At 55.6% G+C, this 21,924-nt stretch overlaps 1 protein-coding gene across 1 annotated transcript; it reads right to left on the bottom strand.

Annotated features, from left to right (window-relative positions):
* Positions 1 to 260: 260 nt before the first annotated feature.
* NRIP2 (nuclear receptor interacting protein 2) lies at positions 261 to 21,924 on the bottom strand. Its single transcript, XM_088454864.1, has 6 exons — positions 21,498 to 21,924; positions 3,747 to 3,980; positions 2,993 to 3,075; positions 1,646 to 1,734; positions 878 to 930; positions 261 to 638 (listed from the first exon to the last, which is right to left on the bottom strand). Exons 1-6 carry the CDS (start codon positions 21,696 to 21,698, stop codon positions 513 to 515), a joined length of 786 nt encoding a protein of 261 aa, XP_088310990.1. The 5' UTR covers positions 21,699 to 21,924; the 3' UTR covers positions 261 to 512.

Here is a 21,924-nt window from a genome sequence, read left to right on the forward strand (position 1 = left end):
TACTGAGCAGTCGCACCCTCTGTCCCTCTGTACTGAGCAGTCGCACCCTCTGCCCCTCTGTACTGAGCAGTCGCACCCTCTGCCCCTCTGTACTGTGCAGTCGCACCCTCTGCCCCTCTGTACTGAGCAGTCGCACCCTCTGCCCCTCTGTACTGAGCAGTCGCACCGTCTGCCCCTCTGTACTGAGCAGTCGCGCCCTCTGCCCTTCTGTACTGAGCAGTCGCGCCCACATTAAACACATATTGCCATTGTACGTGAAAAATTACTTTCTTTATAAAGAGCGATATGGATGGGTCACTTATGTCTGTTCCATGGTACATTTCTCGCAGTGAACAAAAAGCAACATTGTGTCTTGGTGCCATGCCAATGTATTTCCGCCCCAGTCTTTGCTCTCCGCACACGCGCTTTCTGTAGCCAGTGGTGATGCTGAATGCGTCCATGAAGTAGGTGTATTAAGCATGGTACTTGTGCTTTGGGTTTGTAGTATTGCCTCTTGACCGGTAGGTGGCGCCTCACTGCTCGCTGGAATTGATGTCAGCTTCAGTCTCCGATGCCATTGGGTGGTTGCTTAACGAGGTCAGAAATGGGATCTCTTGTGACGGAGTTTTCAGGACACCGTGCTCCAGGTCAATGCAACTCTGAGGGAGAAAGCAAAGCATAGGGGGAGACTTATCACACCTTCTAGAGAGGGCAAGTGGAGGCGTGTCCCATAGCAACCAATCAGAATCTAGCTATCATTTATCCAGCGCATTCCACAAAATGATAGCTAGAATGTGATTGGTTGCTGCAGCAGGTTTAATGATGCGCCCCCCCCCCCCCCCCCCGTGCATATCATCGCCCCCAACAGACGGTAATGGAGAATGCACAGGGAACTTACCTTCAGTGATACTAGTGTGTCCAAGCCAATGCAGAGTTCAGCACTGTTGTCACCTGGTGGGATTAGACCAGAGTCACTGACACCATACACACAGCAGTCTATGTACTGAGGATTTAGACTAAGGACACGCCTAAATCCAATGATTACCTGTACATTGTAACATTGGCGGCCATTTTGTCACTGAAGACAGGTGACGTTTGTGTATGGTAAATCTCTACTAGGAAGAGGAGAGAGGTAAAGTGGCGACCAATCAGCTGCTAACTGTCCATTATCTAACAGTCTATGCTGATTGGCTGCTTTTGGCAACTTCTCTACTGTATCTCTCTCCAAGGATTGATACATCTCCCCCTATCTGCCTTACACAATTAGACATGTTGTGTTATGTTCTATGTAGCTATTTTGTGTTACTTCGTACAAGTTTTTATGCCATATACATCTTATGCACGTATTAGTTTATAGTATACTGACCCGTTCCACCCTTCCTTGCCTTATTATGTCTGCCTTAGTATATATTACCAGAAGATTACTATCTGCTAGCCATATGATTATATATATATTATTATTATTATATATTTGAGTCATGCGACATCACCCTGGGGGATGTTACTTATGGGGAACAACTACACAATATAATAGTCATCAGCTCTAACTGTAGCCAGGCCCTGCTGTGAGTCCTCTTATATGGTGCCAATAACAATGTAATCTTCCCTTATGTTACGCTCTATATCCTGGGTGGTAGGAAACATTCTGTCCAGTGTCCCGTCTTACCCACGATCACCGCTTTGATGGTCAGACTCTCGCACCCCAGCCCAACGTCCACGGTCAGCCGCTCCGGAGAACCGTTCGTGACTTCCAGCCTGCAAATGAAAATGATCTAAATATATGTAACATCCAATAAAATCATTCATGGAATGAATATGTGACTAGGGGGGAGATTTATCAAAGCTTGGAGAGAGATAAAGTACCAACCAACCAGCTCCTGTCATTTTTCAAACACAGCCTGTACAATGACAGAAGCTGATTGGTTGGTACTGTTTCTATCTCCAGTTTTTCTCTCTCCAAGCTTTGATAAATCTCCCCCAAAGTACTAACCAAACAGCTCCTGTCATTTTTGAAACACAGTCTGTAACATGACAGAAGCTGATTGGTTGGTAATATATCTCTCTCTCAGCCTTGATACATCTTCCCCTAGTCCTCCAACATGCATAGACTTCAGTTGGATTTGCAGGACGAGATATATATATATTTTTTTTATACGTTCAGCGGTTGGAGAGAGAGAACATTTTCATGGGCGTGCCCTGTTCAGCGAAGAACTGCAAATCCTTCTTCTTGCCTAAGTTTTATATGATTTCAGGAGGGTATGCAGTTACTATGCCGCCATTTGTCGACTTTTTTAATGTAGACAACAGAAGGTCGACATTGATAATGTCACTGATGTCGACACCTGCACAAATGTCTATGTTGACAGAATATTGACATTGGAAATGTTGGAATTGTCATAATGTCGACAATTCCATGAGGGTTAACGTTAGGGTTAGGTTTAGGGCAGAATAAATAAAAAAAAACAACATTATGTAGACCAGACTTTCATGTGAGGTTTATACTCTTTCCACCAGCATTTCCAGTTGGACACTACTATTTCAATGGGCGTCTCAAAAAAAAAAAGTATAGGTGTGCAAGGCAGATAGAGACGAACCTTTGCCCAACTAGAAATATATACTCTTATTCTATTATAAAGACGTATTACCACTTATGACAAGTAGGTGTCCTGTAGAGCTACGGGAGTAGTGACTATACTAAGGCAGGATTATTAGAGCCACTTACCACGCTGTACATACTAGGGATGGCCATCGGTATAGTTACCATCGATGGCAAAATAGTAAGTGGCCATCGATGGTAACCAACTATGCAATGGATGACCATCGATGGCTTCACCAACCGATGGTCATCCCTGTTCTATCACTGACTGGCCCACGGGCCAATAAGAACCGGGGGACATTCCACATCGGCCATAAACCATCGATGATTATTAATCGTCGATGACCATCCCTAGTACATGCAGAAACATTGGTGCCTTAGCAGTAACTGCAGTCAGTTTATAGCGCCTCCACTTACCCCAATCTTTTCACACATGTTTTGGAGATGAGGTTCTCTTGTCGCTCAATGCACAATTTGGCAGTGACGTCCCGAGTACGCACCTGGGGGTAAGTGACGTAACATTGAGGAGATAAGAAACTGTTTATGTACCCGCAAAGCAGATTGTTCAATTTATTGCTGAGAACTGGTGATTTGTAATGTGCCACAAACAATCCAAAAATATACTGGTAGGTCAGTTGGCTCCTGACTAAAATGAACGCTAGCGTCTATGTACATGTGGTAGGGAATATAGATTGTCAGCTCCCCTGGGGCAGGGACTGATGTTACTGAATATTCTCTGTAAAGTGCTGCAGTATATACTATATATGTGTGCGCTATATAAGTATCTGATATATTGTACATAGTACAGTTAGCTGGAATTGGGGTAGGCCCAGCGACACCGCTGATGCTGCCATAGACTATTTAAGAAGAACTTTTTGACACCAATCAATTATCTCAATGACTCCAGGAAACACAGCCCTGCGGTTTCTGCATCAATAAAACATCAGCAAAGCCTTGGAGCCTGGTTTTTCCTATTACATGACGGAATTATCCCTGCATTAATTAGCAGCGTACGGTGACTGTGTGTAGCTGATTATCTGGCGGATGCTGACAGTAACTGAATGATGACTCCTGTGCTGAATAGATAAAGCGGGTTACTTTGTGTAGCTCGGTGCTAGCTGGGGACATGTTGGGCACCTGTGGATTAGGCATATAGCGTTGTGTGTCTCACCTGACAGGGGATAAGCAGGTGGTGTCCTCTCCAGCCTGCAGCTGTCTCCTCAGATGGGCCTGAGGGCGGCTGCTGGTCTGGATCTGTGTCGGCCTCACACCTCCTGGCTGCTCTGACCCCTTCCTTTCCAGGCTCTGTCCCCTGATCACACAGGTGGATCGGTGGGGCTAAGCTGCTTGTTTCCTTGATAGGGCTCCCCCCCAGGAGACGTCTCTGGATCACGCTGTGAGGTTGCTGCATCCACAAAACAAATCATCAGTGACTCTGCACAACCTGCATCACCTCCTCATCACCTGTCCACCAGCTGCTTTACCCATTCATCCATCTCCTGACCCCCGGCACTACCACCGGCAGAATGGTCCCACCCTACCCCCTGTATGTCTGTGGCTGCACTGTGAGACCCCCCCTACACACACACACAAACACACACATACACATACTGATCCATCCTCTAACCCTCTGTATATCTGTGGGTGCACTGTGACCCCCGCCAGTGATACATCCCCCTCATCCCCTGTATATCTGTGGCTGCACTGTGGGTCTGATTCAGAGCCGGACGCTATTTGCGGTCGTTTCGTTCTGGAAAAAGGGCTGGCTATTCAAATGAACCGTTTGCTCTTTGCGGTCTATTCACACCTCTAAGTCAGAACGAGCGAACAAAACTTGCAGTCGTAATTTTGATAAGAACGCCCCCTGGCCGCTCGCATCATACGTTATGTCCGCTATTTAATAGATTAATCGAGTACATCGAACAGCGTATGAACTGCTCGCTATTCTTGTGGTTGGTTTTTCCTACCGCTATTTTGCGAGCAGTTCTGACTATAAAATAACCCAGTAATGTGGTCAATGACGCTGCTGTATTAATTATGCACACCCATAAAACGCCCGTTCTTAATTCCACTCCCCGTTTTCAAGCATCTTCCCCTGTTACCACCCACCCTCTGTCACTCATATTAGCAGGCATTCGCTATATAGCGAACAAACGATTTTCGGCCGCACTGACTGGTTCGCGCATGCGTATTAAAATCCGTACGCATGCGCAGATGAGCGAACATTGCTCATAACGAACGAGCGGCCGCTTACGAGCTGCTCTGAATGAGGTCCTCTGACCCCACCAGTGATACATCCCCTCACCCCCCGTATATCTGTGGATGCACTGTGACCCCCCCAGTGATACATCCCCCTCACCCCCTGTATATCTGTGGGTGCACTGTGACCCCCGCCAGTGATACATCCCCCTCACCCACTGTATATCTGTGGGTGCACTGTGACCCCTGCCAGTGATACATCCCCTCACCCCCTGTATATCTGTGGGTGCACTGTGACCCCCCCAGTGATACATCCCCTCACCCCCTGTATATCTGTGGGTGCACTGTGACCCCCGCCAGTGATACATCCCCCTCACCCACTGTATATCTGTGGGTGCACTGTGACCCCTGCCAGTGATACATCCCCTCACCCCCTGTATATCTGTGGGTGCACTGTGACCCCCCCAGTGATACATCCCCTCACCCCCTGTATATCTGTGGCTGCACTGTGACCCCCACCAGTGATACATCCCCTCACCCCCTGTATATCTGTGGGTGCACTGTGACCCCCGCCAGTGATACATCCCCTCACCCCTGTATATCTGAGGGTACACTGTGCCCCCCCCAGTGATACATCCCCTCACCCCCTGTATATCTGTGGGTGCACTGTGACCCCCCCAGTGATACATCCCCTCACCCCCTGTATATCTGTGGGTGCACTGTGACCCCCGCCAGTGATACATCCCCTCACCCCCTGTATATCTGTGGGTGCACTGTGACCCCCCCCAGTGATACATCCCCTCACCCCCTGTATATCTGTGGGTGCACTGTGACCCCCCCAGTGATACATCCCCTCACCCCCTGTATATCTGTGGGTGCACTGTGACCCCCGCCAGTGATACATCCCCTCACCCCCTGTAGATCTGTGGGTGCACTGTGACCCCCGCCAGTGATACATCCCCTCACCCCCTGTATATCTGTGGGTGCACTGTGACCCCCCAAGTGATACATCCCCTCACCCCCTGTATATCTGTGGCAGCACTGTGACCCCCGCCAGTGTTACATCCCCCTCACCCCCTGTATATCTGTGGGTGCACTGTGACCCCCGCCAGTGATACATCCCCTCACCCCATGTATATCTGTGGGTGCACTGTGACCCCCCCAGTGATACATCCCCTCACCCCCCTGTATATCTGTGGGTGCACTGTGACCCCCGCCAGTGATACATCCCCCTCACCCCCTGTATATCTGTGGCTGCACTGTGACCACTGCCAGTGATACATCCCCCTCACTCCCTGTATATCTGTGGGTGCACTGTGACCCCCGCCAGTGATACATCCCCTCACCCCCTGTATATCTGTGGCTGCACTGTGACCCCCGCCAGTGATACATCCCCCTCACCCCCTGTATATCTGTGGCTGCACTGTGACCACTGCCAGTGATACATCCCCCTCACCCCCTGTATATCTGTGGGTGCACTGTGACCCCCACCAGTGATACATCTCCTCACCCCCTGTATATCTGTGGGTGCACTGTGACCCCCCCCAGTGATACATCCCCTCACCCCCTGTATATCTGTGGGTGCACTGTGACCCCCCCCCCCAGTGATACATCCCCTCACCCCCTGTATATCTGTGGGTGCACTGTGACCCCCCCCCCCAGTGATACATCCCCTCACCCCCTGTATATCTGTGGGTGCACTGTGACCCCCGCCAGTGATACATCCCCTCACCCCCTGTATATCTGTGGGTGCACTGTGACCCCCGCCAGTGATACATCCCCTCACCCCCTGTATATCTGTGGGTGCACTGTGACCCCCGCCAGTGATACATCCCCTCACCCCCTGTATATCTGTGGCAGCACTGTGACCCCCGCCAGTGTTACATCCCCCTCACCCCCTGTATATCTGTGGGTGCACTGTGACCCCCGCCAGTGATACATCCCCTCACCCCCTGTATATCTGTGGGTGCACTGTGACCCCCGCCAGTGATACATCCCCTCACCCCCTGTATATCTGTGGGTGCACTGTGACCCCCGCCAGTGATACATCCCCCTCACTCCCTGTATATCTGTGGGTGCACTGTGACCCCCGCCAGTGATACATCCCCTCACCCCCTGTATATCTGTGGCTGCACTGTGACCCCCGCCAGTGATACATCCCCCTCACCCCCTGTATATCTGTGGCTGCACTGTGACCCCCGCCAGTGATACATCCCCCTCACCCCCTGTATATCTGTGGCTGCACTGTGACCACTGCCAGTGATACATCCCCCTCACCCCCTGTATATCTGTGGGTGCACTGTGACCCCCACCAGTGATACATCCCCTCACCCCCTGTATATCTGTGGGTGCACTGTGACCCCCGCCAGTGATACATCCCCTCACCCCCTGTATATCTGTGGGTGCACTGTGACCCCCGCCAGTGATACATCCCCTCACCCCCTGTATATCTGTGGGTGCACTGTGACTCCCCCCAGTGATACATCCCCTCACCCCCTGTATATCTGTGGGTGCACTGTGACCCCCCCCAGTGATACATCCCCTCACCCCCTGTATATCTGTGGGTGCACTGTGACCCCCGCCAGTGATACATCCCCTCACCCCCTGTATATCTGTGGGTGCACTGTGACCCCCCCCAGTGATACATCCCCTCACCCCCTGTATATCTGTGGGTGCACTGTGACCCCCCATTGATACATCCCCTCACCCCCTGTATATCTGTGGGTGCACTGTGACCCCCCATTGATACATCCCCCCACCCCATGTATATCTGTGGGTGCACTGTGACCCCCGCCAGTGATACATCCCCTCACCCCATGTATGTCTGTGGGTACACTGTGACCCCCCCAGGGATACATCCCCTCACCCCCTGTATATCTGTGGGTGCACTGTGACCCCCCCCCAGTGATACATCCCCTCACCCCCTGTATATCTGTGGGTGCACTGTGACCCCCGCCAGTGATACATCCCCTCACCCCCTGTATATCTGTGGGTGCACTGTGACCCCCGCCAATGATACATCCCCTCACCCCCTGTATATCTGTGGGTGCACTGTGACCCCCGCCAGTGATACATCCCCCTCACCCCCTGTATATCTGTGGGTGCACTGTGACCCCCACCAGTGATACATCCCCTCACCCCCTGTATATCTGTGGGTGCACTGTGACCCCCGCCAGTGATACATCCCCTCACCCCCTGTATATCTGTGGGTACACTGTGACCCCCGCCAGTGATACATCCCCTCACCCCCTGTATATCTGTGGGTGAACTGTGACCCCCGCCAGTGATACATCCCCTCACCCCCTGTATATCTGTGGGTGCACTGTGACCCCCGCCAGTGATACATCCCCTCACCCCCTGTATATCTGTGGGTGCACTGTGACCCCCGCCAGTGATACATCTCCTCACCCCCTGTATATCTGTGGGTGCACTGTGACCCCCGCCAGTGATACATCCCCTCACCCCCTGTATATCTGTGGGTGCACTGTGACCCCCGCCAGTGATACATCCCCTCACCCCCTGTATATCTGTGGGTGCACTGTGACCCCCGCCAGTGATACATCCCCTCACCCCCTGTATATCTGTGGGTGCACTGTGACCCCCGCCAGTGATACATCCCCTCACCCCCTGTATATCTGTGGGTGCACTGTGACCCCCGCCAGTGATACATCCCCCTCACCCCCTGTATATCTGTGGGTGCACTGTGACCCCCCCACCAGTGATACATCCCCCTCACCCCCTGTATGTCTGTGAGTGCACTGTGACCCCCCACCAGTGATACATCCCCTCACCCCCTGTATATCTGTGGCTGCACTGTGACCCCCCACCAGTGATACATCCCCTCACCCCCTGTATATCTGTGGGTGCACTGTGACCCCCCCCCAGTGATACATCCCCTCACCCCCTGTATATCTGTGGGTGCACTGTGACCCCCGCCAGTGATACATCCCCTCACCCCCTGTATATCTGTGGGTGCACTGTGACCCCCGCCAGTGATACATCCCCTCACCCCCTGTATATCTGTGGGTGCACTGTGACCCCCGCCAGTGATACATCCCCTCACCCCCTGTATATCTGTGGCAGCACTGTGACCCCCGCCAGTGTTACATCCCCCTCACCCCCTGTATATCTGTGGGTGCACTGTGACCCCCGCCAGTGATACATCCCCTCACCCCCTGTATATCTGTGGGTGCACTGTGACCCCCGCCAGTGATACATCCCCCTCACCCCCTGTATATCTGTAGGTGCACTGTGACCCCCGCCAGTGATACATCCCCTCACCCCCTGTATATCTGTGGCTGCACTGTGACCCCCGCCAGTGATACATCCCCCTCACCCCCTGTATATCTGTGGCTGCACTGTGACCACTGCCAGTGATACATCCCCCTCACCCCCTGTATATCTGTGGCTGCACTGTGACCCCCACCAGTGATACATCCCCTCACCCCCCTGTATATCTGTGGGTGCACTGTGACCCCCGCCAGTGATACATCCCCTCACCCCCTGTATATCTGTGGGTGCACTGTGACCCCCGCCAGTGATACATCCCCTCACCCCCTGAATATCTGTGGCTGCACTGTGACCCCCGCCAGTGATACATCCCCTCACCCCCTGTATATCTGTGGGCGCACTGTGACCCCCGCCAGTGATACATCCCCTCACCCCCTGTATATCTGTGGGTGCACTGTGACCCCCGCCAGTGATACATCCCCTCACCCCTGTATATCTGTGGGTACACTGTGACCCCCCCAGTGATACATCCCCTCACCCCCTGTATATCTGTGGGTGCACTGTGACCCCCCATTGATACATCCCCCCACCCCCTGTATATCTGTGGGTGCACTGTGACCCCCCCAGTGATACATCCCCTCACCCCCTGTATATCTGTGGGTGCACTGTGACCCCCCCCCAGTGATACATCCCCTCACCCCCTGTATATCTGTGGGTGCACTGTGACCCCCCCCAGTGATACATCCCCTCACCCCCTGTATATCTGTGGGTGCACTGTGACCCCCGCCAGTGATACATCCCCTCACCCCCTGTATATCTGTGGGTGCACTGTGACCCCCACCAGTGATACATCCCCTCACCCCCTGTATATCTGTGGGTACACTGTGACCCCCGCCAGTGATACATCCCCTCACCCCCTGTATATCTGTGGGTGCACTGTGACCCCCGCCAGTGATACATCCCCTCACCCCCTGTATATCTGTGGGTGCACTGTGACCCCCGCCAGTGATACATCTCCTCACCCCCTGTATATCTGTGGGTGCACTGTGACCCCCGCCAGTGATTCATCCCCTCACCCCCTGTATATCTGTGGGTACATTGTGACCCCCGCCAGTGATACATCCCCTCACCCCCTGTATATCTGTGGGTGCACTGTGACCCCCACCAGTGATACATCCCCTCACCCCCTGTATATCTGTGGGTGCACTGTGACCCCCGCACCAGAGATACATCCCCTCACCCCCTGTATATCTGTGGGTGCACTGTGACCCCCCCAGTGATACATCCCCCTCACCCCCTGTATATCTGTGGCTGCACTGTGACCCCCATCAGTGATACATCCCCTCACCCCCTGTATATCTGTGGCTGCACTGTGACCCCCCGCCAGTGATACATCCCCTCACCCCCTGTATATCTGTGGCTGCACTGTGACCCCCCACCAGTGATACATCCCCTCACCCCCTGTATATCTGTGGGTGCACTGTGACCCTCCCCCAGTGATACATCCCCTCACCCCCTGTATATCTATAGGTGCACTGTGACGCCCGCCAGTGATACATCCCCTCACCTCCTGTATATCTGTGGGTGCACTGTGACCCCCGCCAGTGATACATCCCCTCACCTCCTGTATATCTGTGGGTGCACTGTGACCCCCGCCCACCAGTGATACATCCCCTCACCCCCTGTATATCTGTGGGTGCACTGTGACCCCCCCACCAGAGATACATCCCCTCACCCCCTGTATATCTGTGGGTGCACTGTGACCCCCCCAGTGATACATCCCCCTCACCCCCTGTATATCTGTGGGTGCACTGTGACCCCCATCAGTGATACATCCCCCTCACCCCCTGTATATCTGTGGGTGCACTGTGACCCCCCCAGTGATACATCCCCCTCACCCCCTGTATATCTGTGGGTGCACTGTGACCCCCGCCAGTGATACATCCCCCTCACCTCCTGTATATCTGTGGGTGCACTGTGACTCCCCCCAGTGATACATCCCCTCACCCCCTGTATATCTGTGGGTGCACTGTGACCCCCGCCAGTGATACATCCCCCTCACCCCCTGTATATCTGTGGGTGCACTGTGACCCCCGCCAGTGATACATCCCCTCACCCCCTGTATATCTGTGGGTGCACTGTGACCCCCGCCAGTGATACATCCCCTCACCCCCTGTATATCTGTGGGTACACTGTGACCCCCGCCAGTGATACATCCCCTCACCCCCTGTATATCTGTGGGTGCACTGTGACCCCCCCATTGATACATCCCCTCACCCCCTGTATATCTGTGGGTGCACTGTGACCCCCCATTGATACATCCCCCCACCCCATGTATATCTGTGGGTGCACTGTGACCCCCGCCAGTGATACATCCCCTCACCCCATGTATGTCTGTGGGTACACTGTGACCCCCCCAGGGATACATCCCCTCACCCCCTGTATATCTGTGGGTGCACTGTGACCCCCCCCCAGTGATACATCCCCTCACCCCCTGTATATCTGTGGGTGCACTGTGACCCCCGCCAGTGATACATCCCCTCACCCCCTGTATATCTGTGGGTGCACTGTGACCCCCGCCAATGATACATCCCCTCACCCCCTGTATATCTGTGGGTGCACTGTGACCCCCGCCAGTGATACATCCCCCTCACCCCCTGTATATCTGTGGGTGCACTGTGACCCCCACCAGTGATACATCCCCTCACCCCCTGTATATCTGTGGGTGCACTGTGACCCCCGCCAGTGATACATCCCCTCACCCCCTGTATATCTGTGGGTACACTGTGACCCCCGCCAGTGATACATCCCCTCACCCCCTGTATATCTGTGGGTGAACTGTGACCCCCGCCAGTGATACATCCCCTCACCCCCTGTATATCTGTGGGTGCACTGTGACCCCCGCCAGTGATACATCCCCTCACCCCCTGTATATCTGTGGGTGCACTGTGACCCCCGCCAGTGATACATCTCCTCACCCCCTGTATATCTGTGGGTGCACTGTGACCCCCGCCAGTGATACATCCCCTCACCCCCTGTATATCTGTGGGTGCACTGTGACCCCCGCCAGTGATACATCCCCTCACCCCCTGTATATCTGTGGGTGCACTGTGACCTCCGCCAGTGATACATCCCCTCACCCCCTGTATATCTGTGGGTGCACTGTGACCCCCGCCAGTGATACATCCCCTCACCCCCTGTATATCTGTGGGTGCACTGTGACCCCCGCCAGTGATACATCCCCCTCACCCCCTGTATATCTGTGGGTGCACTGTGACCCCCCCACCAGTGATACATCCCCCTCACCCCCTGTATGTCTGTGAGTGCACTGTGACCCCCCACCAGTGATACATCCCCTCACCCCCTGTATATCTGTGGCTGCACTGTGACCCCCCACCAGTGATACATCCCCTCACCCCCTGTATATCTGTGGGTGCACTGTGACCCCCCCCCAGTGATACATCCCCTCACCCCCTGTATATCTGTGGGTGCACTGTGACCCCCGCCAGTGATACATCCCCTCACCCCCTGTATATCTGTGGGTGCACTGTGACCCCCGCCAGTGATACATCCCCTCACCCCCTGTATATCTGTGGGTGCACTGTGACCCCCGCCAGTGATACATCCCCTCACCCCCTGTATATCTGTGGCAGCACTGTGACCCCCGCCAGTGTTACATCCCCCTCACCCCCTGTATATCTGTGGGTGCACTGTGACCCCCGCCAGTGATACATCCCCTCACCCCCTGTATATCTGTGGGTGCACTGTGACCCCCGCCAGTGATACATCCCCCTCACCCCCTGTATATCTGTAGGTGCACTGTGACCCCCGCCAGTGATACATCCCCTCACCCCCTGTATATCTGTGTCTGCACTGTGACCCCCGCCAGTGATACATCCCCCTCACCCCCTGTATATCTGTGGCTGCACTGTGACCACTGCCAGTGATACATCCCCCTCACCCCCTGTATATCTGTGGCTGCACTGTGACCCCCACCAGTGATACATCCCCTCACCCCCTGTATATCTGTGGGTGCACTGTGACCCCCGCCAGTGATACATCCCCTCACCCCCTGTATATCTGTGGGTGCACTGTGACCCCCGCCAGTGATACATCCCCTCACCCCCTGAATATCTGTGGCTGCACTGTGACCCCCGCCAGTGATACATCCCCTCACCCCCTGTATATCTGTGGGCGCACTGTGACCCCCGCCAGTGATACATCCCCTCACCCCCTGTATATCTGTGGGTGCACTGTGACCCCCGCCAGTGATACATCCCCTCACCCCTGTATATCTGTGGGTACACTGTGACCCCCCCAGTGATACATCCCCTCACCCCCTGTATATCTGTGGGTGCACTGTGACCCCCCATTGATACATCCCCCCACCCCCTGTATATCTGTGGGTGCACTGTGACCCCCCCAGTGATACATCCCCTCACCCCCTGTATATCTGTGGGTGCACTGTGACCCCCTCCCAGTGATACATCCCCTCACCCCCTGTATATCTGTGGGTGCACTGTGACCCCCCCCCCAGTGATACATCCCCTCACCCCCTGTATATCTGTGGGTGCACTGTGACCCCCGCCAGTGATACATCCCCTCACCCCCTGTATATCTGTGGGTGCACTGTGACCCCTGCCAATGATACATCCCCTCCCCCCCTCTGTATATCTGTGGGTGCACTGTGACCCCCACCAGTGATACATCCCCCTCACCCCCTGTATATCTGTGGGTGCACTGTGACCCCCACCAGTGATACATCCCCTCACCCCCTGTATATCTGTGGGTGCACTGTGACCCCCGCCAGTGATACATCCCCTCACCCCCTGTATATCTGTGGGTACACTGTGACCCCCGCCAGTGATACATCCCCTCACCCCCTGTATATCTGTGGGTGCACTGTGACCCCCGCCAGTGATACATCCCCTCACCCCCTGTATATCTGTGGGTGCACTGTGACCCCCGCCAGTGATACATCTCCTCACCCCCTGTATATCTGTGGGTGCACTGTGACCCCCGCCAGTGATTCATCCCCTCACCCCCCTGTATATCTGTGGGTACATTGTGACCCCCGCCAGTGATACATCCCCTCACCCCCTGTATATCTGTGGGTGCACTGTGACCCCCACCAGTGATACATCCCCTCACCCCCTGTATATCTGTGGGTGCACTGTGACCCCCGCACCAGAGATACATCCCCTCACCCCCTGTATATCTGTGGGTGCACTGTGACCCCCCCAGTGATACATCCCCCTCACCCCCTGTATATCTGTGGCTGCACTGTGACCCCCATCAGTGATACATCCCCTCACCCCCTGTATATCTGTGGCTGCACTGTGACCCCCCGCCAGTGATACATCCCCTCACCCCCTGTATATCTGTGGCTGCACTGTGACCCCCCACCAGTGATACATCCCCTCACCCCCTGTATATCTGTGGGTGCACTGTGACCCTCCCCCAGTGATACATCCCCTCACCCCCTGTATATCTATAGGTGCACTGTGACGCCCGCCAGTGATACATCCCCTCACCTCCTGTATATCTGTGGGTGCACTGTGACCCCCGCCAGTGATACATCCCCTCACCTCCTGTATATCTGTGGGTGCACTGTGACCCCCGCCCACCAGTGATACATCCCCTCACCCCCTGTATATCTGTGGGTGCACTGTGACCCCCCCACCAGAGATACATCCCCTCACCCCCTGTATATCTGTGGGTGCACTGTGACCCCCCCAGTGATACATCCCCCTCACCCCCTGTATATCTGTGGGTGCACTGTGACCCCCATCAGTGATACATCCCCCTCACCCCCTGTATATCTGTGGGTGCACTGTGACCCCCCCAGTGATACATCCCCCTCACCCCCTGTATATCTGTGGGTGCACTGTGACCCCCGCCAGTGATACATCCCCCTCACCTCCTGTATATCTGTGGGTGCACTGTGACCCCCCCCAGTGATACATCCCCTCACCCCCTGTATATCTGTGGGTGCACTGTGACCCCCGCCAGTGATACATCCCCCTCACCCCCTGTATATCTGTGGGTGCACTGTGACCCCCGCCAGTGATACATCCCCCTCACCCCCTGTATATCTGTGGGGGCACTGTGACCCCTGCCAGTGATACATCCCCTCACCCCCTGTATATCTGTGGGTGCACTGTGACCCCCGCCAGTGATACATCCCCCCACCCCCTGTATATCTGTGGGTGCACTGTGACCCCCCCCAGTGATACATCCCCTCACCCCCTGTATATCTGTGGGTGCACTGTGACCCCCGCCAGTGATACATCCCCTCACCCCCTGTATATCTGTGGGTGCACTGTAACCCCCACAGTGATACATCCCCCTCACCCCCTGTATATCTGTGGGTGCACTGTGACCCCCGCCAGTGATACATCCCCTCACCCCATGTATATCTGTGGGTGCACTGTGACCCCCGCCAGTGATACATCCCCCTCACCCCCTGTATATCTGTGGGTGCACTGTGACCCCCGCCAGTGATACATCCCCCTCACCCCCTGTATATCTGTGGGTGCACTGTGACCCCCGCCAGTGATACATCCTCTCACCCCCTGTATATCTGTGGCTGCACTGTGACCCCCGCCAGTGATACATCCCCTCACCCCCTGTCTATCTGTGGGTGCACTGTGACCCCCCCAGTGATACATCCCCTCACCCCCTGTATATCTGTGGGTGCACTGTGACCCCCGCATGTGATACATCCCCTCACCCCCTGTATATCTGTGGGTGCACTGTGACCCCCCCAGTGATACATCCCCTCACCCCCTGTATATCTGTGGGTGCACTGTGACCCCCGCATGTGATACATCCCCTCACCCCCTGTATATCTGTGGGTGCACTGTGATCCCCGCATGTGATACATCCCCTCACCCCCTGTATATCTGTGGGTGAACTGTGACCCCCGCCAGTGATACATCCCCTCACCCCTGTATATCTGTGGCTGCACTGTGACCCCCGCCAGTGATACATCCCCTCACCCCCTGTATATCTGTGGGTACACTGTGACCCCCCCCAGTGATACATCCCCTCACCCCCTGTATTTCTGTGGGTGCACTGTGACCCCCCCATTGATACATCCCCCCACCCCCTGTATATCTGTGGGTACACTGTGACCCCCCCCAGTGATACATCCCCTCACCCCCTGTATATCTGTGGGTGCACTGTGACCCCCGCCAGTGATACATCCCCTCACCCCCTGTATATCTGTGGGTGCACTGTTACCCCCCCAGTGATACATCCCCTCACCCCCTGTATATCTGTGGGTGCACTGTGACCCCCGCCAGTGATACATCCCCTCCCCCCATGTATGTCTGTGGGTGCACTGTGACCCCCCCCCCAGTGATACATCCCCTCACCCCCTGTATATCTGTGGGTGCACTGTGACCCCCCCAGTGATACATCCCCTCACCCCCTGTATATCTGTGGGTGCACTGTGACCCCCGCCAGTGATACATCCCCTCACCCCCTGTATATCTGTGGGTGCACTGTGACCCCCGCCAGTGATACATCCCCTCACCCCCTGTATATCTGTGGGTGCACTGTGACCCCCGCCAGTGATACATCCCCTCACCCCCTGTATATCTGTGGGTGCACTGTGACCCCCGCCAGTGATACATCCCCTCACCCCCTGTATATCTGTGGGTGCACTGTGACCCCCGCCAGTGATACATCCCCTCACCCCTTGTATATCTGTGGGTGAACTGTGACCCCCACCAGTGATACATCCCCCCACCCCCATGTATATCTGTGGGTGCACTGTGACCCCGCCAGTGATACATCTACTCACCCCCTGTATATCTGTGGGTGCACTGTGACCCCCGCCAGTGATACATCCCCTCACCCCCTGTATATCTGTGGGTGCACTGTGACCCCCGCCAGTGATACATCCCCTCACCCCCTGTATATCTGTGGGTGCACTGTGACCCCCGCCAGTGATACATCCCCTCACCCCCTGTATATCTGTGGGTGCACTGTGACCCCCGCCAGTGATACATCCCCTCACCCCCTGTATATCTGTGGGTGCACTGTGACCCCCGCCAGTGATACATCCCCTCACCCCCTGTATATCTGTGGGTGCACTGTGACCCCCACCAGTGATACATCCCCTCACCCCCTGTATATCTGTGGGTGCACTGTGACCCCCACCAGTGATACATCCCCTCACCCCCTGTATATCTGTGGGTGCACTGTGACCCCCACCAGTGATACATCCCCTCACCCCCTGTATATCTGTGGGTGCACTGTGACCCCCACCAGTGATACATCCCCTCACCCCCCTGTATATCTGTGGGTGCACTGTGACCCCCGCCAGTGATACATCCCCTCACCCCCTGTATATCTGTGGTTGCACTGTGACCCCCGCCAGTGATACATCCCCCTCACCCCCTGTATATCTCTGGGTGCACTGTGACCCCCCCGCCAGTGATACATCCCCTCACCCCCTGTATATCTGTGGGTGCACTGTGACCCTCCCCCAGTGATACATCCCCTCACCCCCTGTATATCTGTGGGTGCACTGTGACCCCCCACCAGTGATACATCCCCTCACCCCTTGTATATCTGTGGGTGAACTGTGACCCCCACCAGTGATACATCCCCCCACCCCCATGTATATCTGTGGGTGCACTGTGACCCCGCCAGTGATACATCCACTCACCCCCTGTATATCTGTGGGTGCACTGTGACCCCCGCCAGTGATACATCCCCTCACCCCCTGTATATCTGTGGGTGCACTGTGACCCCCGCCAGTGATACATCCCCTCACCCCCTGTATATCTGTGGGTGCACTGTGACCCCCGCCAGTGATACATCCCCTCACCCCCTGTATATCTGTGGGTGCACTGTGACCCCCGCCAGTGATACATCCCCTCACACCCTGTATATCTGTGGGTGCACTGTGACCCCCGCCAGTGATACATCCCCTCACCCCCTGTATATCTGTGGGTGCACTGTGACCCCCACCAGTGATACATCCCCTCACCCCCTGTATATCTGTGGGTGCACTGTGACCCCCACCAGTGATACATCCCCTCACCCCCTGTATATCTGTGGGTGCACTGTGACCCCCACCAGTGATACATCCCCTCACCCCCTGTATATCTGTGGGTGCACTGTGACCCCCACCAGTGATACATCCCCTCACCCCCTGTATATCTGTGGGTGCACTGTGACCCCCGCCAGTGATACATCCCCTCACCCCCTGTATATCTGTGGTTGCACTGTGACCCCCGCCAGTGATACATCCCCCTCACCCCCTGTATATCTCTGGGTGCACTGTGACCCCCCCGCCAGTGATACATCCCCTCACCCCCTGTATATCTGTGGGTGCACTGTGACCCTCCCCCAGTGATACATCCCCTCACCCCCTGTATATCTGTGGGTGCACTGTGACCCCCCACCAGTGATACATCCCCTCACCCCCTGTATATCTATAGGTGCACTGTGACCCCCGCTAGTGATACATCCCCTCACCTCCTGTATATCTGTGGGTGCACTGTGACCCCCCCACCAGTGATACATCCCCTCACCCCCTGTATATCTGTGGGTGCACTGTGACCCCCGCCAGTGATACATCCCCCTCACCCCCTGTATATCTGTGGGTGCACTGTGACCCCCCCCCCCAGTGATACATCCCCTCACCCCCTGTATATCTGTGGGTGCACTGTGACCCCCGCCGGTGATACATCCCCTCACCTTCTGTATATCTGTGGGTGCACAGTGACCCCCCCCCAGTGATACATCCCCTCACCCCCTGTATATCTGTGGGTGAACTGTAACCCCCGCCAGTGATACATCCCCTCACCTCCTGTATATCTGTGGGTGCACTGTGACCCCCCCCAGTGATACATCCCCTCACTCCCTGTATATCTGTGGGGGCACTGTGACCCCCCCAGTGATACATCCCCTCACCCCCTGTATATCTGTGGGTGAACTGTAACCCCCGCCAGTGATACATCCCCTCACCTCCTGTATATCTGTGGGTGCACTGTGACCCCCCCCCAGTGATACATCCCCTCACTCCCTGTATATCTGTGGGGGCACTGTGACCCCCGCCAGTGATACATCCCACTCACCCCTGTATATCTGTGAGTGCACTGTGACCCCCCCGCCAGTGATACATCCCCTCACCCCCTGTATATCTGTGGGTGCACTGTGACCCCCGCCAGTGATACATCCCCCTCACCCCCTGTATATCTGTGGGTGCACTGTGACCCCCCCCCGCCAGTGATACATCCCCTCACCCCCCTGTATATCTGTGGGTGCACTGTAACCCCCCCCAGTGATACATCCCCCTCACCCCCTGTATATCTGTGGGTGCACTGTAACCCCCCCAGTGATACATCCCCCTCACCCCCTGTATATCTGTGGGTGCACTGTGACCCCCGCCAGTGATACATCCCCTCACCCCCTGTATATCTGTGGGTGCACTGTCACCCCCGCCAGTGATACATCCCCCTCACCCCCTGTATATCTGTGGGTGCACTGTAACCCCCCCAGTGATACATCCCCCTCACCCCCTGTATATCTGTGGGTGCACTGTGACCCCCGCCAGTGATACATCCCCTCACCACCTGTATATCTGTGGGTGCACTGTGACCCCCGCCAGTGATACATCCCCCTCACCCCCCTGTATATCTGTGGGTGCACTGTGACCCCTGCCAGTGATACATCCCCTCACCCCCTGTATATCTGTGGGTGCACTGTGACCCCCGCCAGTGATACATCCCCTCACCCCCTGTATATCTGTGGGTGCACTGTGACCCCTCCACCAGTGATACATCCCCTCACCCCCTGTATATCTGTGGGTGCACTGTGACCCCCCCCAGTGATACATCCCCCTCACCCCCTGTATATCTGTGGGGGCATTGTGACCCCCCCAGTGATACATACCCTCACCCCCTGTATATCTGTGGGTGCACTGTGACCCCCGCCAGTGATACATCCCCCCTCACCCCCTGTATATCTGTGGGGGCATTGTGACCCCCGCCAGTGATACATCCCCCTCACCCCCTGTATATCTGTGGGGGCATTGTGACCCCCCCAGTGATACATCCCCTCACCCCCTGTATATCTCTTTGTGCACTGTGACCCCCACCAGTGATACATCCCCTCACCCCTTGTATATCTGTGGGTGCACTGTGATCCCCCCCAGTGATACATCCCCTCACCCCCTGTATATCTGTGGGTGCACTGTGACCCCCCGCCAGTGTTACATCCCCCTCACCCCCTGTATATCTGTGGGTGCACTGTGACCCCCGCCAGTGTTACATCCCCCCTCACCCCCTGTATATCTGTGGGTGCACTGTGACCCCGCCAGTGATACATCCCCTCACCCCCTGTATATCTGTGGGTGCACTGTGACCCCCACCAGTGATACATCCCCTCACCCCCTGTATATCTGTGGGTGCACTGTGACCCCCACCAGTGGTACAGCCCCTCACCCCCTGTATATCTGTGGGTGCACTGTGACCCCCGCCAGTGATACAGCCCCTCTCCCCCCTGTATATCTGTGGGTGCACTGTGACCCCCACCAGTGTAAAGCCTCTCACCCCCTGTATATCTGTGGGACCACTGTGACCCCCACCAGTGATGCATCCCCTCACCCCCTGTATATCTGTGGGTGCACTGTGACCCCCCCACCAGTGATACATCCCCTCACCCCCTGTATATCTGTGGGTGCACTGTGACCCCCCCACCAGTGATACAGCCCCTCACACCCTGTATATCTGTGGGTGGACTGTGACCCCCGCCAGTGATACAGCCCCTCTCCCCCTGTATATCTGTGGGTGCACTGTCACCCCCGCCAGTGATACAGCCCGTCACCCCCTGTATATCTGTGGGTGCTCTGTGACCCCCACCAGTGATACATCCCCTCACCGCCTGTATATCTGTGGGTGCACTGTGACCCCCACCAGTGATACATCCCCTCACCCCCTGTATATCTGTGGGTGCACTGTGACCCCCCCAGTGATACATCCCCTTACACCCTGTATATCTGTGGGTGCACTGTGACCCCCACCAGAAAATAGCCCCCTCCCTATCTCTGTATATTGTGGCTGCATTGTGACTCCCCCCTCACCACCACTGCTGATAACTCCCCTATCTCTCTGCATATATTTGGGTTACTGTTGCCCTCCCCCCTCCCCAATCAGCTATTAATCCCCCTTTTCCTATACACCCATGGGTACGCACTGAAGCAATCTGTCCTATATATTTCCCACTTAGGGTCTCACATTTTATGAAGTAACATCTGAGGTGCCTCATCCCCTCTTACTTATTATTTATTAACACTTTCCTATATAGCGCAGCATATGCCGTTGCGCTTTACAATTGGAAGCAACATTTATAGAACAGAACTGGGTAATAACAGACAGACACAGAGGTAAGAGGGACCTGCTCGCAAGATTTACCCCCCCATAGCCACCCACCCACCCGCTCCTCCGGTGCCCTCCTCATCACCTCTGCTCACCAGGTCTTTAGAAGTGCCCAGACGCCGGAGCTGGTCCAGGGGCAGCAGATCTGCGGAGTCTTTGTGCACAAACTGAGTGGCTTGCTTCAGACGCCTCTGCTGGTGCAGCATTGCCGAGCTCCTCAAGCCCGGCTCCTTTCGTGGGGACCCCCTAAGCTTTGCATCTTCTCCGAGCCCCCCGGGGGGGCTTGGACAGCTCATGGCGCAGTTCAGGTCCTGGGGAAGCGTGCAGGACCCTCTGTGGCACCTGCTATTACTCCTCAACTCAGCTGTCCCCCTTGTCCTGGTGTTCTCTTCCTTCTGTCACAATCTGTTCTCCTCACTCTCTTTTCCATGCAATGGTCTCTCTGTCTCTCGCTCTCCCTCTCTAGTATTCTGGGGATTCCTCTAATAAGCCCCCTCCTCCTACTCTGCAGTGATTCCCCTC

The sequence above is a fragment of the Taudactylus pleione genome, unplaced genomic scaffold (genome assembly GCF_031769625.1).
Source record: "Taudactylus pleione unplaced genomic scaffold, aTauple2 ptg000634l, whole genome shotgun sequence".
In the NCBI taxonomy this organism is placed as follows: domain Eukaryota; kingdom Metazoa; phylum Chordata; class Amphibia; order Anura; family Myobatrachidae; genus Taudactylus; species Taudactylus pleione.